This window comes from Cinclus cinclus, chromosome 16 (assembly GCF_963662255.1).
Source record: "Cinclus cinclus chromosome 16, bCinCin1.1, whole genome shotgun sequence".
Classification (NCBI taxonomy): Eukaryota; Metazoa; Chordata; class Aves; order Passeriformes; family Cinclidae; genus Cinclus; species Cinclus cinclus.
The window spans coordinates 6,517,115-6,544,643 of NC_085061.1; the positions used below are offsets into that span (position 1 = coordinate 6,517,115).

General features: G+C 39.0%; 1 protein-coding gene across 2 annotated transcripts in view; it reads right to left on the bottom strand.

Annotated features, from left to right (window-relative positions):
* Positions 1-1,084: 1,084 nt before the first annotated feature.
* The window catches only part of TRRAP (transformation/transcription domain associated protein), a 73,659-nt gene continuing 47,214 nt past the window's right edge, over positions 1,085-27,529 (bottom strand). The window contains exons 56-70 of one of the 2 annotated variants that reach the window (XM_062503230.1): positions 26,445-26,636; positions 24,385-24,580; positions 23,905-24,170; positions 23,066-23,166; positions 20,837-21,038; positions 19,587-19,751; positions 17,544-17,634; positions 15,847-15,992; positions 14,830-15,091; positions 8,094-8,319; positions 7,434-7,651; positions 6,528-6,712; positions 4,353-4,556; positions 3,236-3,430; positions 1,085-2,402 (exon numbers count right to left, since the gene is read on the bottom strand). In XM_062503230.1, coding sequence (XP_062359214.1) covers positions 2,118-2,402; positions 3,236-3,430; positions 4,353-4,556; positions 6,528-6,712; positions 7,434-7,651; positions 8,094-8,319; positions 14,830-15,091; positions 15,847-15,992; positions 17,544-17,634; positions 19,587-19,751; positions 20,837-21,038; positions 23,066-23,166; positions 23,905-24,170; positions 24,385-24,580; positions 26,445-26,636 — 2,934 coding nt within the window. In that variant the 3' untranslated portion in view covers positions 1,085-2,117. Of the gene's footprint in view, positions 2,403-3,235; positions 3,431-4,352; positions 4,557-6,527; positions 6,713-7,433; positions 7,652-8,093; positions 8,320-14,829; positions 15,092-15,846; positions 16,047-17,543; positions 17,635-19,586; positions 19,752-20,836; positions 21,039-23,065; positions 23,167-23,904; positions 24,171-24,384; positions 24,581-26,444; positions 26,637-27,529 lie in introns of both variants that reach the window. The other variant, XM_062503229.1, reaches the window with a different exon arrangement.

Here is a 27,529-nt window from a genome sequence, read left to right on the forward strand (position 1 = left end):
TAGTTCACGTTCAAGTATCTACTCAGCAAGATGCATTCTGAGCATGGATCTCTAACAAGACAGAGGGAACCCTTATCTACAATCATAAAAAATTAAATGCAGCTAAGATAGATGTCATATGTTTGTGAAGAATCAGGAACTTCATACCCTGTACTTTGTGAAACCACTTTTCTGCTAATGGACAGCTGCTGCTGATACAAGAGAGGCCAGATATCCCCAGGCTCTGAAGAATGCTCATGTATAACTAAAAGCTTTCAGATTTATCTCCTGGAGCTGGTGGTAAAACTCTGGGTTAAGACTGTGTAAACCTTCTCACAAATTGAGGTACATCCATAGCATAGGCTCATGAAAGAAGAGAACCAGGTATTAACATTTGCATATTAACACCATCAGGGAGCTCATTAAAATACCAGTCTGCTCCCTCACCCCAAGTCTTCTTTCAGGACTATATCTGAGATGATGCCACAAGGAAGAGCGATGTCACAAATGTAAAGACAACTAAGTTTGTCTCTTAACTCACATTCACATTTTCCCATTAAGATTTCTATCATGGACAGCAAAGCAGCTGAATTATCTGATGACTTCCTGTCAGGGAACGCTGTCATCTCTCAGACATATCCAAGACGTGCACATGATTAAGAAATGATCCTGCAGCTCGTGTGTGCTGTATTTCACAGCTGCAAACATTACAGTCTTCAATAAAGGGAAGGCAACAATTCCCTTCAAGTCCTGAAAGCACTGAGCTCAGTTGTGAATGACTGCAGACAGAGTGTGCTGTGAGACATGTAGGAAGCACTATGTTTTATAAGAAGATTATTCTTGCCAATATGATTTTGATAAGGAAGTAAGTCTTTGGCAAAAAAAAAATAAAAATATGCTTGTTTTCCAAATCCTTATATAGACCTTAGCACTCATTTATTTGAGCTTCCCCTTGTACATAGTTCCACAGAGCAAAACTCTCAGATACAAAAGGAGCACCAAGCAAGGGAATGAGGAGCCATGTTTGATTCATCCACCATACAATGAAGTAAAATCATACTCAGGCTAACATTAAAAATATCACAGATAAAATGAATACTACAGAGAGTTTTATAAAATATTTATTTTGAAAAAAATCACTCTGTACAAATTTAACGTTCTCAACACTGAAGGTTTATAAAAATGCTAACACAACAGAAAGGCGAGTGAAACATTAAACTGCTCTTTTTGTTAAATTACAAAGGAACAGATTGATTCTAAAGAAGCTACTGTAATTCTAAACAGTAAAGAGAACTTGATAAGATTTCATTTTTTCTCTATTACAGACAAATACAGGTATCAAAGGATGACTTTTTCCATCCTTTTATAAACTTCCCCCCAAACACTGTCCACAACTAAACCAAATATTCTAAATGGTTTACACTTTTACTGTACATAGCTTGTGCTCCAGGAAAAGTCAGCACAATTTGATCATCATTTTCTCAGTGGCTAACAAAATCTCACCTCTATAATGTTTGGTACAAAACTATCTGTACAAAGCAACATTGCTCATGTAAATTTGAAGCAAACTTAAAAGTTAAGAGCATTTATCTGTGCCTTCAATTTGGCATTAGGAAGAGAGAGTGATCAAGTAAAATTTCACAGAGTAAAACTCAGTAACTGGGATTACTGTATTTTTCTTTTTTTTTCAGTAATTACTATTGTATAAAAAAATTATATACTGCAGGTTATTAGGAATGGCAGACCCTAAATCTAACAATGCTAGTTTCATAGTCTTCTTCATAAAATTAGATTTTTCTGTATATTATTTTTCTCTCTTCATTTTAATCTATTTGCAAAAGCTGCTGTTGCATATCAACTGCTTAAACAGGAGGAAATGTCTCCTCATGAAATTAAAAACAGTAAAAACTCCATACTACTGTAAACACAGCTAGAATGAAAACTGACAAAATGCAGTGTGACAGGTAAGCCATCATCAAGAAAGCTTTTTTCACATTTTCTTAACACAAAACATGGCTCACACCACAAACAACAGGAAAAAATAAAAACAACAACAACAAAAACAAACAAACAAAAAAAAAAAAAAAAACAAAACAACAGAAACAACAAACTGCCCCCAAACTATTGAAAGTTTCAAGTCACAGCCAGGGGTGCCAGGCGGGGTCCATCCGGCAGAGGTTGTCCAAGCTGTTTGCAGCTGCTACCAGAGTGTTGACTTTGCTTTCCCCTCCCTCAAACTGAGCCAGGTTGTGGAGGCGAGTCATGATGGCAGTCACAGCTTTCTGAACCAGTGAAACCAGCTGCTGGCTGTCCATGTTCTCGGGCTGCCCAGCTGCTGACAGTGGAGAGGAGGTGTCCTCTTGGGTTTTTTTGTGCCACGCAATGATTTCATCCCTTAGCACGGTTTTTAGGATGCCATCAACCTATATGAAGAAGAAAAATCAGATTATTGCGATCAATCCAGAGAACAATCAGGTTCTGTCAGGTTGCAGAATTGTAGCTAGATTTTAGTCAACAGCATTTTGGCACTTTTGGTGCCACGTTGCAATTTCAGACTTTTCAAGGCGAGGGTGGCTTCCAAACATCTTTGTTATTTCTTCTCCAGGTGTTTCTTTTCATAAAAAGTTTCCATTACAAAAACATAACACAATGACTTGTACAGAAATTAATAACATATATTAAGATATTGATACACAGATACACTTGTGTACATCCTGTTTTTATATTACTCCACTAAATTCATGACTTTTACCACACAGAAGTCTTGGGCAAAGATTTGGAGTACTTTGAAAAGCTGGAGGGGTTTTTTTGCAGTCATTACACTCTTGGGGAATATTATTTTCTGCTACGCAGGGAAAGAACACTGACTACAACATCCATACATATGTATCTACTATATATACACATTTATGTTATATAGGCCAGTTCTATCCTTGGATGAAAAAGAAATGCCTGCAACAAATACTTGCCTATTTTTTCTCATCTCTGAGTTACTGGTATTAATCTGCCAACTCCAACAGTCTCAAGCTTCTAAAGCAAACTTTCATGTGTCCAGTTTGAGTCAAATTAAACATTTATGCATAACAAATAAAACATTTCCAAACACTTCCAATTTTCCAGCCGGCCTTTGCGATGACCTCAGGGTAAAATTTTAAAACAAATACACACCATCATTCAGTTCCTACCTTCACCAAAAACTGCTGTTTCGTTTATATAAACTGTCAAACCCACATAACCTTGCAGGAGGTGTACAAACCTTGAAGTTTGGCTGTGCAAAGCAGCGAGCCACTGCAATCATGGATGCAGTGAGGGGCCCTGACACCCCGATGGTGGTGAGGAACTCCGAGATGTTTGGGGTGAGCCGGAACGGAACCGGACGATTGGCATCCAAATCTCCAGTGGCATCGTTAATGTCAAAGCGAAAATAAGCCACGTTGAGCTTGCCAGTATCCTGGGTTTAACAGGAAGATGCACAAAAGCAATTAAATGAACTGATTTTCGTTCGTGGAACAAAGCAGTTGGATTTTTGTTTCTGTTAATGCTGAGTTCTAGCAGTGTTTCAACAGTTTTTCACTCGTTCAGCCAAACAAATTTTGAGCAATGAAGTTATAAATAATGGCATGCACAAAGGTAAGTAGTTCTTTCAAAATGTTGTGTCCAAACCCCTTATTAAATACATGCAATAGCAGACATAAAGAACAGATTCCTCTGGATCCTCATCTGTACAGAGTCACTGGCAATAGACCTCTGGGACAACATTCAGTGTTCAAGGTTCACTGTGGGTAAACAGCTGAACACTTAATAGAGGGATCAAAAATCCTAACTGCTATAGAGACTACAGCTCTCCATGCATTAAAATGACATTGCAACTTTAATAAATACCACCTTTGCTCTTTTTTAAAGTGGCAAACATAATTTTAAATGTTGGGTTAAAACAGAAAAATCGTGATGAATAGAAGGTGTAGCTTGATGGATATGCTCAAAAGAGAATAGTATTTAAATAGGGGTATAGCCCTTTAAGAACATGAAACTCTAAAATTATTTTTATTGCACCTAATTGATTTAGTACAAAGGTATTTTGAAAGCAATATAGTGGAAAGAACACTGAAAAGATAGATTTATCAGTCATTTACATGAGGAGTTCCAATATCTGACAATTTCACAAAGTTCTAAACTATCACCACAGCAGGCAGAGTTGATGTCCAGGGGAGTGCAGGTGAAAGTACTCCCTATAGGACATGCAATCACACAGAAATAAAAAGCCTACTGAAATGCACTGTTCATTATCCATGTTGAACTTTGACTCATTTCAAAAGCAAAGTGCAAATACCCATCTGATCCAAGACGAGAGAATGAAAAAACCTGAGGCATACCTGGGCAATCTGCAGCATCTCAGGGTTGAGCCTGTTCAAATGAAAGATGAATTCTGCAAAGCCAATGAGGGCAAGCTGGATGGTGAACATCTTGCGGAAGGTCCAGTAGTCCGTGGCGTTGGGGAAGGTGTGCAGAGCCCACTCCTTGAGCATGCTGCGAGGCACCATGTTACTCTGCACTTCCTTCAGGATGTCTCTGAGAACCTGCACAGCAAAAGGCTTAGTTGGAAAAAGGCATTTTTTAATGCACTTCTTAGCAACAGACAAATTGACCTAAAGCAGCTACCAAGCTGCTCTTAATTGCTGTATCTCGTTTTAGGAAAAGTTAAAAAGAAAAATCTAACCAAATATTTAATTACTATAGCATAATACTAGCCTAATTAGCTAGAAAAAGAAGTGAGATTAGGATCTGCTCTCTTGTACCAGAAAGCATGATAGCCATGTTGACTTCAATTAAATGGTTGTTAAAGTTTCAAGTGAAAGAATTCTGAAAATAGAAACAAATGTTACACAGCACTTCCATTTTCATTTTGTAACAAAGAAAGTCTGAGACAATTGTTCAAACTACATCTGTAATACATTTTTACTGTGTATTTTCTAATAGCTGTATTTGGAATGGGACTGGCATTTTATGTATGAATTTGCACTAAACCTAAGAAAAAAACATAAAACCACTTCATATATCAGAACTGATTGTTTGGTGGAAGTTACAGAGCTTTGTTCATTCTGAGTGCTTCATTTATTAGGTGAGATTGCCCAACTGCTTCTGTTTGGCTTAGATGAATGGATCCACTGGCAATTTTAAGAGAAGCATTAGAAGACCATGGGAAGCCTGCCTCACATACCATGCTCTAGCTGCTTATTTAAATTAGGAATGCTGCTTCCCATGCTGTCAATCAATTATTTTTAAAGCACTATGCCAGAGAGAAAAAAAAAAAAAAAAAAAAAAAATCAATCAGCACCCTGCCTGTTTTCAGTTGCATTTACCCAAAACAACTTCCAGCAACACAAATACAGGTTTTTTAAATAAAATCTTTCCAAGATCACCTAAAACTCCAAAAAGATATAGAGTCCTCATTATGCAAAATCAAAATAATGCAAAAAATCCAACCCCCAGCTGTGCACGGTATGTGTCTAACATCTAATGACATCTACCAAACACAAACATCCCTGCTAAGCAGAACTGCCTTTAAAAGACAGCCTCTGCTGAATATTTCTATTTTCTATAGAAAACCTTCTAGCAAAGTCCTAGCTTTATATATAACAATGACTTAAACCAGTCAGAATCTTCTACCTCTTAACTAAACTCAAAAATATTCTGTTATTTAGTACATAACAGACTTCCTAAATTCTGAAGAAGCACTGGGGGCAATTTGCCAGGGCACTCAGGGTGCTGGGGAATGCCCTGGACAAAACTGCCCAGGGCACTCAGGATGCTGGGGAACAGCACAGATGGAATTGCTCAGGGCACTCAGGGTGCAGGGAATGCCCTGGAGGATGCAACTGCCCAGGGCACTCAGAGTGCTGGGGAATGGCACAGATGGAATTGCCCAGGGCACTCAGAGTGCTGGGGAATGGCACTGATGGAACTGCCCAGGACACTCAGGGTGCAGGGAATGCCCTGGAGGATGGAACTGCCCAGGACACTCAGGGTGCAGGGAATACCCTGGAGGATGGAACTGCCCAGGACACTCAGGGTGCAGGGAATGCCCTGGAGGATGGAACTGCCCAGGACACTCAGGGTGCAGGGAATGCCCTGGAGGATGGAACTGCCCAGGACACTCAGGGTGCAGGGAATGCCCTGGAGGATGGAACTGCCCAGGGCACTCAGGATGCTGGGGAACAGCACAGATGGAATTGCTCAGGGCACTCAGGGTGCAGGGAATGCCCTGGAGGATGGAACTGCCCAGGGCACTCAGGGTGCAGGGAATGCCCTGGAGGATGGAACTGCCCAGGACACTCAGGGTGCAGGGAATGCCCTGGAGGATGGAACTGCCCAGGACACTCAGGGTGCTGGGGATGCCCTGGAGGATGGAACTGCCCAGGACATTCAAGGTACAGGGAATGCCCTGGAGGATGGAACTGCCCAGGACACTCAGGGTGCAGGGAATGCCCTGGAGGATGGAACTGCCCAGGACACTCAGGGTGCTGGGCTCCAGCCCTGTGCTGTGGTACCTGGTGACTGGCCTGCGTGCCCCGAGCCTGCACCGTGGCCAGCCGGTCGTAGTAGCGCGAGATGGGGTTGTCGTGCTCGATGCCCTTCTTGGCACAGCGCTGTTTGTAGATCTCCACCAGGGACAGCGACGAGGGGTTGTCCTCCACCAGCCGCATCTGCGGGGACACGGCCACCACCCGCGGCACTGCCAGGGGGCGGGGCACAGACGGCAAAGCAAACCTGAGCTCATCCGGATCCCAGATGCTGACACACCAGCCCTTAAGACACAGCCCTGACTATCAACTGAAGCTCATCAACAGAAAACTTTAATGCTGTGCTCATAACTAATTTACAAGCTCAGGTAAAAATGAATTACAGCAGGGGTTTTTTTTATATCTTAACAGAAATATCAACTGTATTTTCAAAAAAAAAAAAAATTGAGCATTCATCATTTTCATATTTTTCTTTACCTTTAAGAAAGAGGGTTATACTTTGTTCAGATGAAATTCAGCAGAAAAAAAGAAAAAATATTTCTTCTGTGTCACGTGGAAGGTGTGACAGAAATTCAGTATTCTTATATCACAACTAGGGGAGAAGAAGTTTTGTTCTGTCCCTCTTCAGTTGTCTCTAAATGTTTATTCTGAAGTATGTGTACCCATTTCCACACCAACAGGCCCAGTGGGCATCTCTGCCTTAAATATTCACAAGTGCATTTAATATCATAAGCAATGCACATAAGCACTTCTAAAAACACCCCAGATCCTGTGCCATCAGCTGCCCTTCTCCAGAGGGGTGCTACAGCTCCAGACATGACTAATCACCCAGCCAGATGTCAATTTACCTTCTGAATATTCAAAAACCTCCAGCGATTATAACCTTTGAGCGCAACACGCTCTTAGAAACAACACAGAGCTCTCTTTTGGTACCTGTGAAAAACAAATGCCTTTTGGTGGTCTCCTTCCTCTTCTCCAGGCAGGGGTTGAGGAGGCGGAGGAGCTGCAGGACGCGCTCCTCGCGGCGTGACTCGGTCAGGCAGGCGTCGTTCATCACCAGGTAGGGGTAGATCTTCCCGTTGTGCCCGCGGATGTACAGCCTGCGAGCGGCTGTGTTGTGCTTCTGCACTATCTCCACCCTCGGCATGAACCTGCCAGGATCATTTGGTGACACCTTTGTCACTGCTTTGAACACTAGGAACTCCAGGGATTACAATAAAAGCGTGAATCTCAACGAGAAAACCAAATGTACTCTGAACAGCGCAGGTGTTCAGTGATCAAACGCCAAATTATTGAAGGAGGATAAATTAAAAAGGCCTTACATCAAAGTTTGACTATGTATGTAATATACATATATAAAATATATGACTGCTATAAAATATCCATCTACTTTGGCAGAGGGGATGGGATGGGATGGGATGGGATGGGATGGGATGGGATGGGATGGGATGGGATGGGATGGGATGGGATGGGATGGGATGGGATGGGATGGGATGGGATGGGATGGGATGGGATGGGATGGGATGGGATGATGGCTTTAATTTTCTTCTCCGTTTTCAGAATTTCAGCTACCAAAGGGAATTTTTAGGTTACCTTGCTATCTTGATGTAGTAATGCGTTGGTTTTGGCATAAGGAATTCTCCAGGTATCTCTACTTCTGCAGTTTGAGCTGAAAAGTTACTTAGAAAGCGGCACTTTTCCTCTATGAGGAAGAACTTTGGAAGCTGTTTAGTTTTGGCCTCCAGAATTTTGATCCATTTCTTTAGTTTGGAGATAAGGTTGTGGAGTTTCATTGATCCTGGCACACTGAAGTCAAAATCTAAAAAAACAAGCCAAACAAAAACAAATCACACAATTCAATAGTGCAAACCAAACACACATACACCCCCACTAAGCTGAAGTGTCCTTAAAACACAAGCTCTGTTGAATATTTCTATGTTCTATAGAAAACCTTTTAGCAAATTCCTAGCTTTATATATAACAGTAACTTCAACCTGTCAGAATCTGCTACCTCTTTACTGTATACAACTCTAAAATACTCTGTTATTTAGTACATAAAACTTTCTACGATTTTCCTGTTTTAGTCACACAAATACTGAAAAGCATATCATGAAAAATTTAAATACAATTACTATATTGAATTCTCTATGTTCTGCAACCAGACATACTGCATAGAAAGAAAGCAGTAAAACCCCAAATTATTAGATCAGACCACCTAATGAAAGGAGAAAAGTAGGCTTATTTTATAGCACTATAATTTTCTACTGTTTCATTAAAGGTCATTTATTTATTTATTTAAAATCAGTGGAGACTTTTTACTTCTAAAAGGAATGAAAGAACCCCAGTTGAGGATTCAACAGAATCTGTGAGGAACTGCAGGATAAATAAAATTATTATTACTATTCTCTTCAACTGCAAGAAAATTCTTATTCTTTCCTGTCTTTGACAACAATTGAAAGACACTACAGAAGAACAGCCACAGTAGCCCAAGAAAAATGACAATATTATGCAAACAGCCTGCTCTTTCCACTGCAATGCTAACAGTACTACAGAGTGAGAGTATCTCCTTTAATCCACACGCAGGTGAAGAAGAAAATTCTCAAGGTCAATACATGGTCTTCAGTACATTATGCAAGTAATTCTGTAACAGAAATCACTGCAATCCTGAGCATTTTCTGGGCCACACGAACACCATCTTCCCAACATTGCTCTCACTACAGTTTCAGACAAAGCAAATAATGAATAAATAAACAAATGTCTTTGAATTTCCCAAAAGAGGTAAAATGAATAAACCAAATACGTGAAACGATGGCTCAGCCCTTCAGTGCCACAACAATGAAAGATAAAATGCACATGGATAAGAAGACAAACTACTCTCTGTAAGCCTCATTAGTTATGGCAACCCAAATTGTGCAAGATGCCCAACAGACTTGACTTTTAAACTCATCTCACTCCCTAGAAGATGCCATTTTAAGTTCACATGTATGAAGTGAAAAAGAACTGAAAAAAAAAAAACAGAGAATGACAATTCAGTAATTCTGTGATTTACATCAGAATAGAATCTTCAGTATTGTTCAGTACAACAGAAAATTAAGTCTTAAAAATTATTTAAAGCTTTCTTGCAGAACCTTCATTTCAACATTATGTACACTCAATATTTTCCTAATTTGAGAAAAATACCAAAAAATAAACATGAGTGCTGCTCAGAAAATTTGACCACATAAATATGCTACAAGCATCTGCCTGCAAGTGTGCCAAGAGTGAATTAAGAATGTGCACACAGCAATTACTGCATATAAAAGTTTTTCAACCACAATTAAACCACTCAAAACTGATTGTCCAAAAGATTTACTCCCACAAACAACATAATGCATTTATTTAGCCAGCAGAGGTCCTGTCATTTTATACATGCACTCTTCTAAGTTCTTGTCTTTAATCCAGGATCCTAATGCCAAAGAAAACAATGCACATTAGGATTGCTTTCATTTTGCTGTTCTGTTACTTAAATAAATATCAGAGAACTTATAACCCAACATATTTCACTGTGTATCCACAATAAACTGATATGCTAAAAGCTCTCAGTGAAAGACCTAAGTTTACCAGCCTAAAACAGAGAAAAAAAAACAGCTCATACAAAATCCTTTCCACTTCTGTAAGAAAAAAGTCTATAATGAAAAACACAGTTTCATATTTATGGATGTAATATTCCCTTTTCTTTTTCTGCCTGCTGTGGGCAGTGCATCTATTGCAATATCACTGTAAAACACTTATTAAAATCCCAAGTCTACCCTCTACTGAGCAGTGGGAGTAAATCATTTCATCAAAGTGACAAAATTATTGCATCATTTATCTCCCGAATCTCTGAAGTGCAGGAAACTGCACTTCAAACCCTCAAACTGCAAGTAGTTTTTGTGCTAATGTGAATCAGCCAAGAGGTAAAAACATGCATCAATATATTTTCATCACAAAAAAAAAAAAGTCATTCAGTTCACCACAAGAGCAGCTCTAGTTTGTTGAATGCCTATTTTAGGACTTTTGTTGTTCTTTTGTTTCCCAGTGGCAGATGGGAAAAACAGAGAGTTCAATTAGTTTTTCTGCTCATGTCACAGAGAGCCCATCTGAGAAGAAAAATCACTATAGCTGGAAGAAAGGGAAATACAAGACCAAACATTATTTGTGTACAAAGTCTCTCTGCTTTGCAGACAACTTAATCTATATAAACAGTGGTTTTGTTTAAAAAAAAAAAATGCATTTCTTCAGTACTTAGTACTGGAAAACACCTTTCTCCAGCTAACACACACTGGTCTGAAGTGCCTCACTACCTGCACCACCATCCTAAAAAGGATGGCAAGTTTTCCTCCCCATCCTTAATGGAGATTTTCACTGAAGGCCATGGAACAGACTGCAGTGGAAGCATTTTGTTCTCTCTTCTCAGTGCTGCTGAAATTCCTTGCCACTCTCGACAAGAGGAGAAATGAGACACCATCTTCTTCCCAGTGAGACAGACCTAAAATATATCCTGATGGCCCTTAACACACTTTGAGTGAAGGCTGTACCATTACTCCTCAGGAAGAAACACCAAAAAACTTACTGGAGGTAGCAAAATTAGAGTATCAAACCCTCTGTGCCCCACAGCCCCCTTGACCTACACAACATTAACACAGCATTAGGAAAACAAAGAAGACTCCAAACTAAAGAACTGTATACAAAAACCCTTCTGCTACACTGGAAGAAAACAGTTCTGAGCAATCAAAGGCAACAGGCTTTTAGAGCAATAAACAGCTCATACAGATTATTCTCACCATGGGAAAAGCCTGATTCCATTAAAGGCTCACACCTCAAGGATCTCCAGCTAAAAAGCCAAGACACCCATCATGTAAGGTGTCCCTAAGGACTGAGTTGTAAGCTTAGCTGCACAGAGCAGGACAATCCTTCGTGCCCATGACACTGAAGATGATCCAAGCCTTATCCAAAATTGAAGTGCTGTCTTGCTTTTGAAGTTATTATTCAAACATTTATATATTCTACTTCCCAAAACTTCTTTGGAATCTCACAAGAACTTTTGGAAAAAAACCAATAAAGATGAAAAATCTCAGTGAGAGGAAAGTAGAAAGATGGAGCAGGATTTCTGGTTTATCACTCAGCTCCAGAAAACCAAGACTGCGTAGACCAGACACCAAGGCCAAATATTATCCATCTCTTCATCTGGACTTCCTGGATAATATCCCGTTACTTAAAAATTACAAGGGAAGTAAAGAAAGAGCTACCAAAGTACACTATGTTCACTCTTAAGCAGAAAGAAAAAAAAAAAATCTTTAAAAAGGCTGAAAATGAGCAGAGCCCTTTCCCCTGCCCTCTCCTGACAGTTCAGAGCCACACTTGGGTTTCAAGAGCTTCCTCCTGACTACAGAGCTACCAGGCACAGTGAAGGATTCATTGTGCTGGGTGACAAAGTCTCCAAGAAATTACCGTGCCCTTCAAGGGTGCATTTTGGAACTTTCCATTCGCCTTCAGCTCGAGTGCTGAATGGAGAGATGGTTGCAGAAAGAAGCTGATCCAAACTCTAAACTATCATCTGCCCACAAAAGGACAATTGAGGCAGGTTTTGTGCTGCTTTCACTGCTGAGAGAGTTCTCAAAGGGAGCATTTTTCAGCATTTTCTATTCTTTGATGTCAAAAGGTTTAGCAGAAAAGGAAAGAACAAAGAACAGATGGTCAAAGAACCATGCATTTGAAGTTCTAGAAAAAAAATTCAAAGTAAAATTTGTTTTTATAACATAACATTAGGATGGATAAAGATGACCTATCACAGCTCCAACAGTCCAGACTGCTGCAGATAAAGCATTTAGGATACAAGAAATGGTGTGAGAGTCTCCAGTGGCTCCAAACAGGAATCAAAATAAAACTCTGATGTTGATGGAAATGATTATGCAACCAAACCCTGTTGCAAGTGTCTATAAACCATAGCTGTCAACATTAATCCGGAATAATTGACAAAAGTTTACTCCAAGACAGTTCCTTAGCTTGGATACTTCTGAAATGAGAGGAAACCACTGTAATTATCTGTCTATCATCCAAATGCAACTGGTACTGAGAACAGGAAAAACAAACGTGAACATTGTGGTGTGACAGAAGGACACATCAGGCACATTCTACAACTGGTTTCTCATAATGTCAAAACAGCCCTTGCAATCTTCAATACAGTAATCACAATCCTATTCAGTTATTTACATACATTTTACTATTACTGCAAAATCCATAAAAAATTTATTTCCATTTTCTGCATAAATTAAATTACATAAATTATTAAGTATGCTGATTGGTTTAATTTCTTCTGTTTTCCCACATTTAATTTGTAAGTTTAAGCACTGAATGTAATAGATTAAAATAAAATCTAATCTAGCACTAAGCAAAATAATTACGTGCATCCTGCAGACATCTGTATTTCATTGTACTTGAAAGAAAAAAAAACATGAAATCATCTAAAAAAATAATTACTGCTACTTAACTGAAGTTTCCTAAGAAACGCTTTGAATTTGATGACTTTACATGATTTTTATGACCAAACCTATGTCATACTTTGGTTTATATGTTTTTCCATACAATTCCTTAATTAAGAGCGAGAATCTGAAAACCTTAACAGCCATTTATATATATAATCACAAAGATGTGCAAAAAATAAAAACAGAATAAAAACACTAGAAGTCCTCTCCACTTTTTAACTAAAAGCTGTAGCTGAATGGTGATTCAACTTTCTTAAATGTTTCTCTAGAAATGTTTTGAAATATTACTTTAGATACTGCAGACTTTAGTCTGGCGTTGTATTTTCTTTTCCTTTACACCTTGGAACCCCCAGAGCTCTCTGGCGCTCACAGGAAAGGAAGTAGGAGCTACTGTGACAGACCAAAAATAACTCAAATCCAACCAAAAACTGAGCATATCAACAACACTTACAGCAATCAGTAAGTGGCTACACTACAGCTGCAATGTACAGACTACAAACTATTATTAAAAATTAAAATCAAGTCCAAACTTCTATTTAATGTAGAGCGTTTTAGCTGGAAAGGATCTACAACAACCATCCCCAGATCCCTGATCCAGGGCTGGTCTCCAGCCTCTCCTCTCCCCATTTACACCTGTACCTGCCAATATTACTCTGTTCTAAGCCCAGAATCCAGCACTTGGACTGGTGAAATTTCATCCCATTGATCATTATCCAGTGATTTTTCCCCCCATTCCATACATTCCCATTAAAGACACACAAAGTGCTTCTACTTCCATTCCCCTCCCTAGTACACTTCATCCAGTAAAAATTTAATCATATGGTTCAGGACTTCCATTATCTGCTATCATGCAACTGCTGTGCCTCAGAAAGGACATTGTGCAATGCATGGTGTGCATGAGATATGTAGGTCACTTCTACAACTCAGTTATTATCAGGATTCCCATCAGTTCCTTTATTTTCACAATATTAGCAGCAAAATACTTGGAAAAACACCCCAAGTCTACTTGTCAAACACTCTCAGTTATGTTTAAAGAAAAGCCAAGGAATTTATGCAAAACTCAAAATTCTGGCAACCCAAAACATTGATGCCAATCAATGTCACTTTCTGTCACATAAGAGCTGCGTGACCTTAACACATTTCACCAAACAAATCAAGCTTGTAAACAAGCTTTTCTTAGAATTTTAAATCAAGATCAAATACTCAAATATGTAACCACTGGTTAAGAGAAAATGAATGAAGCAAAAAAGCTACTTCCCTTAAGTACCTTTTTCTATTAGACCTGATTAAAGTTATTGATTCAATTTACCAGTGATGTAAATTTAGGTAATAGAATTTTTATAATCTAGTTACCCAAAACACTAAAGTAATCTTACTCATCAGGCTGTTTTTAAAGACTTCACATAAAATCATCAGTTTGGAGTTCTGGGGTGAAAACTGCATTAAATTCTGCCATCACAGACAGAGATCATTACTGCCCCTCACATACAGCAGTTCTGTGCAAATTGCAAAAATACTACACTGAAGTAATCTAATTTATCTTAAAACACATATGTAATCAACCACAGTTTTCAATAATACAAAAAACAACAATACATATATTCTCTAGGTTGGTATCTGTTTTCCACTTGAATGACATTTATTACTGCACAGAAGACAGGAACAAAACTATTTCAGGTACGCTGAATGACAGAAAGGTGCTGTTTTCTAAATTTCCTCTCCGGAAAGATACTGGAATAAAAAAGTAGAACGCCCTCACAGCTACACTGTAGGGGGAAATTTTCTTGAGATTAAAAGCAACATTCTAAAAAATGTTAAATATATACCTGTTGTAAATTGTCCTTTTAACTTCTGGAAGACAGGATCTTGAGCTGTTGCCTGTGCTCTCCTAGCTAGTGACTCTGAGGCCGCACTGGAAAACATGGTGGACACATTAGAGACATTCTCAAGACCTACTCCAAAGGTGCTGACTAATTTCTTGACAAAATTCAGTGTATGAGGGGTGATTTTGGCATCAGAAACAGCTCCGCTTTTCTCAAAGGCAACGGAGTAGCACTTTGCCAAGCCCTGCTGCAGCTGTCTGAGAACCTAAGAATGAAAAACAGAAAAAACAAAATAGTCAGGAAGATCAGGCCTTCTGATTTAACACCAAATATTCATTCCCACACTGCATTTTATATAGTAAAATTATGCTCTCAGAAACATTTGCTTAAAACTCTACTTTTAAACTGCATCAGAGGGGTAATCCATGACAGCACTGAATTTCATTAGCACTGCAAACAAACAAACTGAGCAGGGGAAATGCTGGCTCACAAAGGACAACTTGCTCTTCCAACAGCAGGTAACTTTTAAGACTTCATATTTTAAGATATATATAAAAAAGGTGGTATGAGGAAACCTTCAAATAAAGACTATGCTAGGCAGACAGAATAGAACAGTTCAACACTTTGAGAGGCAAGTAACAGCAGAGTGGCAGCTCCTTCTGCTCTCAGCTGCAATGCAAATTTCAGGTAATAATCATCACCTGTTACAGACCACCAGATCAAAAGAAAACTGCTATCTCTGAAACTTAGTGTAAGAATATACATTTTCAGTTAGTATGAGCAACAGCTTAAATCTTAGAGGCATTCATAGAATTAACAGCTCTGCAAAACCCCTGTACTGCTTCCAGAAATAACCAAGATCCTTAAACCCCAATCAGAACAGTCAGCTCTACAAACATCAGTTTACTAATCAAAACAAACAGTTATGCTTTGATGTTTTAAATTAATTCTGGGTAAGTATTTTGCAGTGAGCTTTCCCTTAGACAATCCATACGTTGAAGGTGTACTGAAGCCAAATACCTCTTCATGCCAATTCTCCCTGAACCAGACCATCTGATCCACAATGCCTTCCAGAGAGGACAGAAGTGTTGGATGCAATTCCCGCTGCATGTGCATGATCCTGCTGCATCTCCACATTGGGGCAGTGGCTCTGATGGGCCCTGGGTCTGAGGCAGAGTGGGACTGATTTCCAACTGAACTTGGCTGCTGCTGCCCTGAATCTGGAAAGTGAACATTAAAAAGGTTATAAATAAGCATTACCTTTCATGAACTTGATATGTGCCTGTTTGAATTAAAATAAACTGTTCCAAGAATTGGCTTGAGATTTACATCAAGTATCAATTATGTATTCCTTACTGAGCTTCAGAAGAAATTTTTTTAGGAAGAAAATTGGGGTTTTTTTAGAAAGAAAACTCTGCACCAAATGCTACTTAGTGGTACAGACTTCCCAACATTAAAGCAAAATACACACTTCTCAAAACCACACAAGGAGGCGTAGCTTCTACATTACTAACCTATGCTCTTGAAGTAACAGACATTGTTTCATATAGGATCAAATTATTTGAATTATGGGCAGTTTTTTTCCCTTCCCTTTCAGGGAGACCTTTCACACATAACTAAAGAATAAATGTGTTGATGCCAACAACAGACAAACTGTCATAGTCTGTATCTTTTAGCACAAAACATCTCTAGCATGACAACTCCATCAGGCAGTGATTAAGCAGAGTTTGCTCCACCAGATGACCCCCACTAACTCACACAACCCACCCACTCAGCAGTGGTTTCTGGCAGAAACTACAGGAAAGTATTTTACTGTTGCTGGAAAAGAATAAATTATTAGGGTATGTGGACATAGCCTTCTGGAAAAGAGTACCCAAACAAAATAAAACATTAATAAACAAATTAGTGCTCTTTCAAATTTTATACAGAAATTTAGTGAACTAATTCCCAAATGACAAGGACAACTAAATGAACAATGTACTTTGTAATAAAGAACACAGAACTGAAATGAGAGTTCTTCAAGTAACTCTCCCAGGATTCCCAGGAAATTGTATGGGACAAAAGAACAACTAAATTCTGTGGCATCATTTGACATAACTCTTCCAGATGTGATTTGTCCTTGGGAAAAGAGTTCTTGTGCAAGTTGCTGAATGCTTTCCCCATTCCCCAAACATTTCTCAAAGCCAACACTGATTTTATCTGGTGCAATCTGAGATGATCATTTTACTTGAAAATTAGTTAATAATAATTGAAGTTATTATGGAGATATTATTTTACAAGTGTGGCTCCTTTGAAAACAAACTAAATGTCGCATGGTTCATGCTTCCAATGAAAATTAGTCTAGAGAATCTTAGAAAACTGTGACATGCTACTGTGTTTATAAACCAAGAATTTTCTACTTCCCCAGAAATTTATCAAGATAAACATCCAGTAAAGAACACATGATTCTCAATAATTAAGGTGACATGAGAATGAAGGAGATTAAACTCCTCTTGGTATTTTATACAAGAAAATTCAAGACAGCTCAAGCCATCTGAAAGTTTAACTTCACAGAAACAAATCAATGCAAGCAAAGCTTATCAAGAGTTTTCTTCCTGAGCCTTGTTAATTGGTATGTTTTCTAGAGAATGTTTTCTCTGTAAAATCCAGTGAAACTCAACATAACAATGAAGTTAGATTAGAAAGAGCTCAAACAATTCCATGAGGACCAAACTCACCACTCTTGTAGCGCTCTCGCTGCTCTATCTTCAAGGTCAGATAGAGGGTCCTGATGGGGAAATAAACAGCCTGGGGATACACTCTTCCCACCTATTCAGAGATACACTTTTCTCAGTGAAGGAATACTGACTACAGACCACATCAACACGGACAGATTCTCCTGTAAGTGAGTCCTATTCAGGAAAAATCAGCTCTTTGTGTTAAATAACGGCTTATGGAAATTAAAGATTCTTTCAGTAACAGAAACCCAAAGAGGATGAATTGGTAGCTCCCTGCACACACTGTTAAGACATTACCTAATTAGAGCTTCCAGATCATATTGCCTAATAAACCTGAAAGCAGCATAATGTCAGGGCCCCAGCTGGGCCAGCTCAAAGATCTTACTCATGTGCATAATGGAAGAAAAACAGACATAATGACAGCAGTTAGTCTTTAAATTAGGCCACAATTCCCAGCAAGCCCCACAATACTTGATAAGAAAGCCCATTAGAGAGTAACTTTACTCCACCTAATTGTGGCACTTAATGTAAGGGGATACCAACTGCACCCAAAAATAAAAACAGGATTTTATGGCTTCCACTAAAAAACACAGCCCTAAAGAGATGTTGACATTCAGCATCCCATTTAAATCTGTAAATCTCAGTATCTATTAAAGGAAAGAAACCCTGTGTCTGCTACCTGCAATAGAGCACATCTTAAGACATCATTTGAGGCTTCTTCAGCCACCATTTTACTAAATCATAGATCCTTTCTCCATCCAAATGGATATGGTAAGTGGTGGAAATGTTGCAATGGGATTGAAGAATTCAGTAATTGGATATTTATGACACACTAGCCTGATACACACATGCTTCATCCTGTAACTCAAAAGTTATTTGAAGAGAATTGTGGAGTTTTAAAACAGTAGCACAGAAAACATGGCATTTTTTTTTTATTTCATACTTCTTCTACGTACCTGAAGTTTAAAGGCAAGACAAACAGGAGTATCAGTGATATTTACAAGTCTAAGCTCCAACTAGTATATGACTTCTGAGCAGACACCCAATTCTACAGATTTTATACAGACCTCAACAAATAAAAAAGTATCTACAATGTACTGAAACGCATTTTTTTCTGTCAGAAGACAGTAGAGCACACCAGTGTTGCCACACAATACCAAACCATGTCCATCAAAGTTTACCTTACCTACTTTGGTGTCTTAAGCTGCTTGGCAGCATGGTCTCTTCAAAGTTACATTTTAATTTTATGAAGAGAGAGGGAAGGAAACATGAGTACATCTGCACACACATACTTACCTAGAGCTGTGTGCACCCATGCCAACACAGATGGACATATTCCCTAGCTACAAAAACACACATTCTCAGAGGTCAGAAAGAACAAAGACAGGAGATAGTACAAAAGGAGCTGGACCTCACAGGATCACAGAATACCCTGAACTGGAAGGGACCTGCATGGTCAGTATGTCCATATCTCACAAACCAAGAGGGGAAGGAATGAAAGCAGTTCTGTGAGGAATTCAGCACAACAATTGTCCTGTGCCAGTTTCCAGGAAACAGTGGAGCAGTGCAGGCCTGGAATTCAGGTATTGTGAGAGCTTCCCATGGCCACCTGTGCATTGCTGGGACTTCACATCTGTTTTACATCAACCTGAATGAACACACACCAAAACACTTCCAGACAGAGTTTGCCCTTTAGCTACTAAAACCTAACCATTCTTTACTCCTATGTTGCAAGCATTTTAAACTATGTACTTCATGTGTTCTACCTCATTCACAAAAAATATACTAAGTAGAATTCCAAAGGGAGAGCTATAATGCCTCATGCAAACAGAGACAGAATTTCACTGGATTTAAACTCAGTAAGTAAAACTCACTTTGAAATTTAAAATATCCTGCTTAAAGACAGAAATTACCATATTTTAACACATCAACAGCTGCAAACAATAGCATTTGTAATTTGTTTTTAAAAAAAAAAAAACATTCGTGTCTCATCTTGCCAACAAAGATTACAGACAATAAAGAATTAGAGATGATCCTCTGTACCTGACTGATGAGGTTGAGGAGGAGTTTGCCCTCGGAGCCAACCAGGCACGTCAGCAGCTGTGGGATCCAGGCCAGCCACTGGATGGGGGGGACACCAATACAATACTTGTCCACTGCATCTGCCAAGGTGTTCTTCTCATCATCAAAACTCAGCAGCCAAAGAACCTAGTAGAGAGTGTCAAGAGGATCTCTCAGTGCTTAAATTTAAGACACATCAATCATTATGATGCACGAAAGCAGAGATATTTTATTAATATGACTGTGGAGTCCTTGAAAGTATTAAAGCTGCCTCAGAGACAAGAACTTACATTCATTACGCCAGGCCAATGCTATTTTTTCCCTCAGAAATATTTAAAGGATGTAAAAAATAAATGTAAGTGTACTCCTTGCTGTGAAACAAGACAGAAAAGAGCAAATGAACATGACTGCATTCCAGAAGTTCTTTGGGTCTTTGGCTGGAGGTGCAGATATAAGTTTAGGCAATGTTATAGAACCTAAAATACACAGCTCAGATAAATGAACCTTGATGCAAGAACTTGATTATTTCTTTGGGCATTCTTAATTATTTTAACTGTCCACCCCTAGCTTAAATTTAAATGTAAATATATTGAGCATTGACTAAAAATCATTAACTATTATGCAACCAGACAGGGAGAATAATAAACTTTAGATCTCTACTGAGGCCACCTTTAATCTCAAACAACATTTTCTGTGTTTGTTTCATGGTCAGAACAAATTGTCTTCCCTGCTCCGGTACAATTTGTAGAATTGTCTTCATGAGAGAGATTAAATATTCCCAAACTGAGAAACATACAACACAAATAGCTTTTTTTGGCCAAAAATTTTGCTGAATTTCAGAGTAAAACTGTACAGGAAAGGTTTATCTGGAATAAAATACAATATTATCTATCCATATCAATGATAAACAGACCTCAAACTATGCTACTTTTTAAAGGACCAAAGGATGCCTTCTTGCAAGTATTTCACTACACTATGTAGTAGAAATGCTGGATGTGATTTGTCCTCTTCCTCCTACAGAAAGGCTCCACATCTAAATGAAACCCCAGACATCCCACTGAACTAAAAAACACCAAGATGAGTTATGAGCAACACAACAGCCCTTCCATCTAAATTAAAGCTTTCCCTCAGGAACTTTTTCTCTAACTGCAAAAAAGTTGAGCACTGAACATCACCCCAGCCCTTCCCGAGGGGGTGGAGCTCTGATTCTTTTTTAAGCACCTAGACCTTACCTTTGCTAAGTATTTCCTGGATTTGCTCTCATTCTGATGGCGACAGGCATGCAGGTAGCAGGTGATGGCAGACACCCCCAGGTGAAGCTGCCTCTCTTTCACAAAGATATTCTCCAGGTAATCCCCCCACATGGCCCAGGCTTTCACCAGCACATCATGCATCTGCACAGCTGCAGAAAAAGCTTTGTTTGCTTCTTCCGACCTGTGTGGTGACAAGCAAGAATACGAGTTTTATATAATTTAGTAACTGTTTGCTACTGTAAATTAAGATATCTGATAGGGAAAGCAATTAGTTTCCTAATACTCAGTGATATTTTTGCATTAAGTTCTCTAGTAAGGGTCCCTTACAACTGTTTTGTCATTTTGTCTTCCTTAAAGTTCAGCCCTACAAAAGTAAATGCTTCATAATGAAAACAGTTTTATAAGTGTTAAAAATCTCCACATACTCCCTTTAAAAAGAAAAAAAAATTCCAGTGCACTGCAGTGGAAACCCAAGTGAAACTGGGAGAAAGAAGAGCAAATGATAACACAAGGAGTGGAAGCAAAATCATTTAAACACACTGCTCCGCTGAGCAAAAAAAGGAGTAAAGCAACACTGGGGAGATATTATTTAAACTATCTTTTAGAGGAGTGTATCTTACTTAGCTCCTTTTCCAGAGAAGTCATGAAAAATTTTACAATCAACATTTTCTCGAAACAGTCAGTTTCACTCATCCCCACAGCTGTAAAATTTCTTTTCTCAACAGGAAAAATGAAGGAATTTGAAGGCTAATCACACATAAATAAAGAATGAGAAAACTCATATAAGCATTACCAAAATAAAGAAAATTAAAGTATGTCAAGATTCCTTATTAACAGAAAGAGCTTCACTTCCCCCTTGCAGAATAAGCATTGAAATAAACCATATGAAAGTAGCATGATGCTTGTTTGACTCATTTTTAAAAATTACCTGTAATGTATTTTTAACATAATAATATTAGCTTGGATGATTATAACATTAAATTAAAACTACCAGCTACCGAGGAATAACTCCAAAAAGGAAAACAGTTTTGTCTGCCATGTGTTAGTTTCTGTGCTTCATTACTGTCCTTGCTTTCAGAAGCTTCCTGCACCCTGGATGAAGGTTTGAAGTGAACCAGCCCAGCAGCAGCCTGATGGATGACTTTGTATCACTACTGGTCCTTTATAAAAAAGGGATTTCTCTGCCCGTTTTCCTTTCTCCTACTCTACAATCCATCACTCTTGACACCTGAGGTGGTTTTTTTAAAATGGTTTCTATCACCTTGCCCAGCCAATGGGCAGCACAGGAGGATGCAGGAGCAGAGGTGACCTTTAGCTTCAGTTTTGCTGACACACAGGTAATCAATCAGCAGTCCCATTTTCAGTTCAACACTGCCACTGGTCCTAGCTGAAACCTTCCCAGATTCCTGACCTCAACTGCAGTGCTAAAATATGCTTTTGTGCTTTTTGGTAAGATTAAGAAACTAAGTACATCAGAACCATGTTTTTAAACAGAAATCCTGATCCATTTTATCCTGAAGGAACAGACAGAGACAATTCTCTACAAGAACTTAAAATAATCTAAAAATATGGGGAAGGCACACTTTCTTCTCTTTATACCACAACTACAATTAAGCCTGTGACCATACAAAAACCCACTGTACTTTACATCAAAGTAATTGTATCTTCCCTATTTAAAATTCTCTCTTGTATCCACAGAAGAAGATATTCATCATTTCCTGACTTGAATTGCTATGTGAGGTTGCAGAGTACTGATGGATTTCATTCCATAAGTGGCCACAATGCAGTGGTAAAGGAATGATTACACCCATTTGTAACACATAGCAAAATTGCCATTAAATCCCACACCCACTAAGAGCTCTTGAAATCTTGAAGGGGTCTTTTTGGCATCACCAAACAAAATGTGACTGATGAAATATTTATTTACTGAATTAAAGAGAGATCTTTCTCAAAATAATAAAATGGCTGTCAGTGCAAAGAAAAACCATTACTTCTTCATTCCTGCAAGGCTTCAGTATAGGAACAATCACTGCATCTCCAAACTGCAAAGGAACCCTCACAGATACTTTTACTTTCTTACACAGGAGGGGGAAATTTTAGGCTGGTATAAAGATAGGGAACAGCTTTTCTGCTCAAATACTGTGCTGGATACTTCAGCTACATTTTTTCCAGATGTGTGCTAGTGCCTCTTGCAGCCAGCATACTCACTTGTTAATCTGTGCCAAGAACATTCCCTTTAATGCATAAAACTCTGCAGTCATCTCCTTGGTGAAGTACTTCAGATTGGTTGATTCAATAACTTCAAGACCCTGTTAAATAAGCCTTAGTGAGAAAAGTCTTTCAAAAGGGAAGGCTTTGTAAAATGAAAGTGCCATAAAACAACAGCCAAAATATTCCAAAATATATATCTTGAAATTTAAGTAGCATGACTTTCTAGTATTTCATTTTCATTTTAAAAAATACAGATCAACGATTTCCACCGGCCTATGCAAACCAAATACTACAGACAACATTTAGCAGGTTATTTCCCCACCTTGTTTATGCTATAATGTTATTTATATTGTTATATGATAAGGTTCACTTGCTGGTCAACTACATGCCAGTGGGTTTTACCTAAAATCACTTTTTTTCCTTTTCAACACATATAATTTTACTTCAGTTTGACAGCATCCACCACTCATGAGTCAGTCACTCAGAACTTAGAGCTTCAATTAGTCTTGCAGCAGTGTTGTTTTTTTCCCATTACAAATAATGCCATTTTCAAAGTCCCTTCCATGTATCGATCTTGTAAGATTTCAAAAAACCTACTCCCACTTTACTTCTGGCTCAGCTAATTTTTAATCTATTCACAGTATCCAGTTCACAGAGGACATTAACTGCTTTAGACTAACAGCATTACTCAAAACAACACTCCCTGCAGAGTAAAACATGGCCAAGGCAATTCAGCCCCTGTTCTGGATACAAGCAGCTTGTTTAGATCAATGCATCTGATGGCCCCTGTAATCCAACGAGTCCCAACAACAGCTTCAGGAATAAAGCTGCCCTACCTGCATGCACTCATTTTTGCCCATGACTCCGGCCAGCTGCAGGTAACACTTGACTTGCTGCCGAATCTTCTGGAAGCAGTCCACGATGGGCACGGTGGGGATGGTGTGGATGCGGCTCAGGATGTCCAGGGCCACGTTGACCAGCCCTTGCTTCCGAGCGATCTTCCCGTACTGGATGATGGCTGAAGCAGAGGCGTGAACTCCCAGCATGGCGTTGTTGGAGCTGGGGTCGTGCTGGGAGCTGTTCTCATAGGCAGTCACAATGGCTGGAGAGGCAATGAGAATGTTTGTCATTGTAAATGGTGTTATACAGAGAGCGGCACCTTGCACAGCAACGCACGTGAAACTGGTGACTTAAGATAATCAAACACTTCGATGAAAACTGAATAAAAACTAAAACTTGTCAAAATCAAGCCACCGAGAACTTACGTGCTGTGTGGAAATGTTATGATGAAAGCATGCTGGACCAGGCACACTCACCCTGGTAATGATGCTGCCTCCACATGAAAATGCTGCTCCAATGGGATAAATCATCTGACACGATAGGTAACCTGTTCCTCCAAGTCTTGACGACAGTTTTCATATCATGTAAGCTGTTGTTCCTCCCCAGATTAGTTGGTTGCAACCCTGCGTTTATTTGGGCTGCTTCCTGAAGTTCAATTATTTGCTGCGCTGCCTAGAAAACACAACCAATATAAATAAGGAACAAACAGAAGATGGCAGCAGTCTCGAACCCACTACAGGCAGCAGACAGTTTGCTAAAACTTCAACCACCTGAAGAAAAGGCCCACAAACTTTAATGGAATTTAATTACCTGCAGTACAATAAAGCCAGTGTAGTATTCTCTAAGCTACCACTTGGCAGATAACAGTTGTATTCATTGTTAATCAACCAAATGAGATAACTATTTGAGAAAAAAAAAAAGGGCAGTCCAAATTTATAGAGTAAAATATCTTGAAACAAAATAAATTAAAGTAATATTTTCCTACAATCATTTCAGTATCAGCTCTCACAATAGCTTAACCTTCATCCTACACCCATTCATCACATAAATTTAATTTTCTCACGGGTATTTAATCACATACTATCTGATATTAAGAAAAAGTAATTACTGCGGTGCAAATTCAAGACTGCATTTGTACCTCTGTCAGTCACTGACTAATTTATCATTTCTTCATGAAGGATATATACATATTAGATTGTTTCAAAAGCTTGTTTTAATTGATATCTGAATGCACTTAAATACTTCATTTAGTAATATTAATCTTTTCCTGCTGCAGATGCTGCTATTCTTGAGCAGGAGGGGCAATTTGAAATATGGATGAAAACTAAACAGGAAGGAATTAAATTCACTGAGAAGGCATCTAATAGTATTGTGTGAGCTCACAAATTGCACCTATTTTCTTGATAGCTTCTTCTGAATATGGAGAAAATTTCCATATTCATTTACTTTATCTGATGCACCAATTTTTATTATAAAAATTCCAAGGTACGAGTTGATGTGTGAGTTCTACTCACAGGAGCAATCATTTTATAGAGGTCCCTTCTTATATTGTGTAGATTAGTTATGAATCACACACAGAGTGTGAAACTGATCTTAAACAGAATCACAGAGGTCTCTGTATCAAAGAGAACTCAAAGCAGTCCTCTCACTTCCACAGGCAGGACTCAGTCACAGATCTCTGAGCAATGGCCCATCAAGAAATGATCCCTGCCATGAAAACTGAAATATTCCAGTTTCTCCTCCAGAGATGAACGGTTTCCTCCAGAGGAACAAGAATTTGTCAGGTATATATTTACAGGGTATCTAAACAGGAACAAAGCTTAAATGCCAAATGAATGGCATCTTTTGCCTAAATCCCACACAAGCCAAGCCCAGCACGATCCTGCCCCAGCCCCACTTCCACACTGGCTCCAGGTGAACCACACAGATCAGAGGAGAAAAGGTTCATTTTCGAGAATCTTCTGAAAGTAACTCAAGGCCAAATCAAATTTTTTAAAGATGGATTTAGGCACCTACTTTGATTATACTTGTCAATAAAACATCTACTCTAAAAAACTCTTCTCTTAGAGCTGCAAAATGAATTATTTACATGATTAAATCCAAGAGAAAACAGGGTGTTGTTACTTCATACATTTCAAAAGAAAACAGAAATCCATTTTTGTTATGATAAAATGCGCATAAAAGTTGCAAAGGACACAACCATTCATTTTTCCACCATGTTATTTCATTTCATGTAATAGTTAAACCACGTATTTCAAATAATCAGAACTGTGCCAAGTGTTTCCCAAAAATATTTCTGGATGTTTGAAAAAAGGTGGGTTCAATCTCTTACAAGCTCTTCCTGACAAGCAACAAGTAGTTCAAAGAAATACAAACACACATTCCGCAACTTCAAACCAAGAAGTACCGTGATGCAAAAACCCTCAGTACTACATACATATGCTAGATGCACTAAAATATTTTACACTTGCAGCTACTAGAAGTTCTGAGACCTGCTACTGGAGGACAGGTGGCAGTAAGATGTCTTTGCTGTTACCTGGAGCAGGGGTGTGTGCACGTGGGACACGACGTGCGGCAGGCGCCGCCACTCGCGGATGGCCAGGCTGCTCGCCATCTCCACCAGGCGCTCGATGAAGTTCAGCTGCTGCTCCTCGGGGTGGCAGATGGCCAGGTACCCTCTGTACATGTTCACTTTCCAGGCCATCTCTTTTGGACAACTCAGTTCCACCTGGTCATGGAATAGGAAAAGCATTCGGTAAAGATCGCTCCTACTCAAACAGTTAATTTATGTAAAGCCTTCTTAAACAAACAGCTCTGATGTTTTGAAAATAATCTCATTTTTTAAATACATCAGATTGAAGTATTAATGTTTGTCACTGGAGGAGTTTCAGCTATCCTAAAGTTACTGGCAAGGGTAGACATAAATTGCCAATTCAGCACAAGAGTAGAAGTGCCCATGCCCAAGCTGCTGCTGGGGTGCTCTTACACTGACAACTGTAATGCAGCTCAAAGAGCTGAACCAGCCCAAAGCAGCCCTGCCACAGGAACAGGAAGCTCACAGCAAACAATTCACCCTGTACAAAACCAGAAGATGCTTCTCAGCACGTAACACACACAATATATCTGAAATGCTTGAGGGGCTCCAGAACATGTAATGGCAACTTCTCACCTAAAAGGATCCTGTCCCTACCTGTCCCATATCATGCAGCATTATACTCCCTGTCTGCTCTAGGGCATTGCTAAGTTTATGAAAAACAGCTAATATTTTTTCAAGTAGCCAATGACCAACTTTCTCATTCTTGTAATTTCTGAGCACAGGTGTAAAGTCAGGTTGTAGTGCTAAAATAATTTATAAAATAATTGTAACTGTTTCCCAGAACTCTGGAACAGTAGAAATATAGCAGCTAACCCAGCAAAGCACTTGAATTGTGCAGCACCTAAATTCTGTGAACATTTTACAGCAAACTTGTACTGAGCCACTGCTCACCAGCTGACATTGCAGGCCTTTAATTTACAACTTCTTTTACCTCTTCTTCCTCCACTTTACATCAAGCCCTTTATGGTTTGATGTGCAACACAGAAATGCCCCTGCATTATCCTCCTGTTGATAAACTGTATGGT